Raw genomic sequence first — 2,839 nt, forward strand, 5'->3', positions numbered from 1 at the left:
ATGATCGCTGAAATACTTGTGCTAGTGCTACTAGTTGTGTCTATAATATCGTATACGAATTTTCGCCAAAGGATGTCTTTCGCCAAGGATTTACCGATGGCGCAGCCATACTATCCACTCGTGGGAAACGCATTGTCGGTACTGTGGAAAACCGATGAGGAGCTGTTCGATAACGTGAATAGTTTGTTGAGTCATCCTGCCAAACTGTTTATGATCTGGTTAGGGTTTTTCCCGCTAATTAGCACCAATGATCCGGGTATAATTCAGAAAATACTCACACATCCGCAATGCATACAGAAGCCACATTTTTACGATTTCTTCAAATTAGAGTTTAGCGTTCTTATAGCACAATGTAAGTTTACTTTTAGTTTTCTGTGAAATGAAATTGTTTTACGCGTATGTTCAAATTCAATCATAGCTAATTTGTGGAAAACTCAGCGTAAGGCACTCAACCCGTCATTCAATCTAAAGATTTTAAATGGATTCATTCCGATTTTTGACCGCTGCGCACAGAGATTAGTTAAAGATATTTCGCGGTGTCTGGCAGGTGAACAAATCCTGATAACAAATTTAACGACTCGGTGTGCTCTGGCTATGGTTTGTGCCACTACAATTGGTTCTGACATCAATGAAGACCCCGATGCAGAAAAATTTGCTTACTTGATGAATGGGTAGGTTTCGCATTCAATTTCATATCAAATTAGAGAAAAACTCTGAGATGTAGTGTTATAGAGTTCATATCGAAACGTTTTTTGAGTCTTGTTTCATACTTTGAATCTATCTACCGACTGACGAAGGATTTTAAGATGGAAGAAGCCATGCGAGAAGAAATTTTAAAATTTATTGATAAGGTAGCTGACAAAATGCCACTGTTAAAAACAAAATATTTAACTAAAACTTTTCACAGGTATTTCAAAACGCCTTGATTAAAAGGGCGGAACGTTCAAAGATATCTGAGGATGGTGACCAGGACGATTATCGGAAACCAAAAATGTTTATAGATCAATTATTAGATCTTCACGGTCAGAAGATTCTTAGTGACATTGAGCTGCATCATAATGTAATCATAATGATGACTGCGGTATGTTCAACATCGCTTTCTGCTTGTATTAGATAATGTTTATTTTTAATTTTCATGCAGGGTAGTGACACTACCGGAACTACAATGGGATTCATTGCACAGTTGTTTGGTATTTACCCACATCTTCAGGAAAAAGTGTACCGTGAAATTAAAGAAGCATTTCCGTCCGATAGCAATCTGGATTTTACTCCAAAAAGATTGGCACAGCTGCAATACACAGAAATGTTTATCAAAGAAAGCCTTAGACATTTTCCAGCAGTGCCGATTATTTTGCGACAAACGACAGGCGATATCGAACTGGATGGTATCATGATTCCCACTGGTACCACGCTTCAAATGAGTATTTATAATTTGCATCGACGCAAGGATCTTTGGGGACCTGACGCGGAAGATTTTAATCCGGAAAATTTCTCTGAAGAACGCATCGAGCGACGGCATCCATTTGCATATCTTCCTTTTAGTGGCGGTAACCGGAACTGTATCGGTGGGTTTGAAATGTAGAGCATAGTTTTGGAATGCTGAGTTTCTTTTTTGTTTTTTATTATAGGCTATCGATACGCTATGATTAGCATGAAAATAATGGTCGTGCACTTGCTGATAAATTTTCGATTTAAAAGTGATTTGTGTCTTAAGGACTTGCGATTAAAGTTCGACGCTTTGCTAAAATTTTCTGAAGAACCAGGTTTACTTGTGGAACGTCGTGTGGCACTGCCAGTAATGTGACTAAGATTATATAAATCATTGAATAGGCCCTTGACTATTGATATACAACCCAACATCAACTTGAATAATGAACGAGAATTATTATGAAATAACTTCAAAACGTATTATAAAATGCAGAATTCATACTTCATCTCTTATATTAACACGATTGAACATCCAAAATAACCTATTTATTTAATCTAACGAATTTGTGAGTAGGATAGTACAGAATATTTCGTAACAAAATTGATCGTTTGAACATCCATATTTAGTCTAGTTTGAATGTAGTTTCTAGATTTTTCAGAAAGTGAAATCAATGATTCAGTGAAAATACAATGTTTTTTAAAGATTGCTTAGCATGCTAAATGTTAAATGCATTGCCATTCAAAACTAGTTTTATTTAATCTAAGAAATTAGCCCATTTCATAATTTTACGAGAACCTGCATCACAGAAATATGCCACCTAGCAGACCTCGCGTTACTTTGTTTCGATTTTTCTACAACAGATGCATGAGTCGCCGCAGACAGTTCTAGAGATTGTCTTTTAGCATTTCTCACATAGTCCGAGAACGTGAATCACCGGCAGCACCGGCAAGTTACCAGTATTAATTGGCTCGATTTATAAGCCGGTTCAACTTATGGATTTTTTAATTTGTTTAGAAAAACAACCCAATAGTATAAACTGCTTAAGGGACGATTTGTTTGTGCTTTAATGTCTACATAAGCAGTTGCCATATTTATTTATTTATTTATTTATTTATTTATTTATTTGAGTAATTCATCCGACTTTACGTCTTAATGAAATTTGATTGTACTGAGAAAACCCACCTTGAGTAAGTTACATACTCTTACTCAAAGTGACACAAAAACTCAGTGTCTTTTACATCGATATACAATAAAAATACATAAAACAAAATCAGTAAAATATCTTAACTACACAAAAGCACATTTTAAAACTGCCCAAAAAAGTATCTAAAAGTCCATGCTATTTTCGCGGCGATTGTACTCAAAAGCCATACGACAAACTGGTTCATGAAGTCCATAGTTATAGTGCGG

At 35.8% G+C, this 2,839-nt stretch overlaps 1 protein-coding gene across 1 annotated transcript; it reads left to right on the forward strand.

Annotated features, from left to right (window-relative positions):
- Positions 1 to 1,804, forward strand: LOC128739806 (probable cytochrome P450 313a4). Its single transcript, XM_053835308.1, has 5 exons — positions 1 to 352; positions 419 to 597; positions 908 to 1,081; positions 1,142 to 1,565; positions 1,629 to 1,804. The coding sequence occupies exons 1-5, from the start codon at positions 1 to 3 to the stop codon at positions 1,802 to 1,804; spliced, it is 1,305 nt and encodes a 434-aa protein (XP_053691283.1).
- Positions 1,805 to 2,839: the final 1,035 nt, after the last annotated feature.

The sequence above is a fragment of the Sabethes cyaneus genome, chromosome 3 (assembly GCF_943734655.1).
Source record: "Sabethes cyaneus chromosome 3, idSabCyanKW18_F2, whole genome shotgun sequence".
Lineage (NCBI taxonomy): Eukaryota > Metazoa > Arthropoda > Insecta > Diptera > Culicidae > Sabethes > Sabethes cyaneus.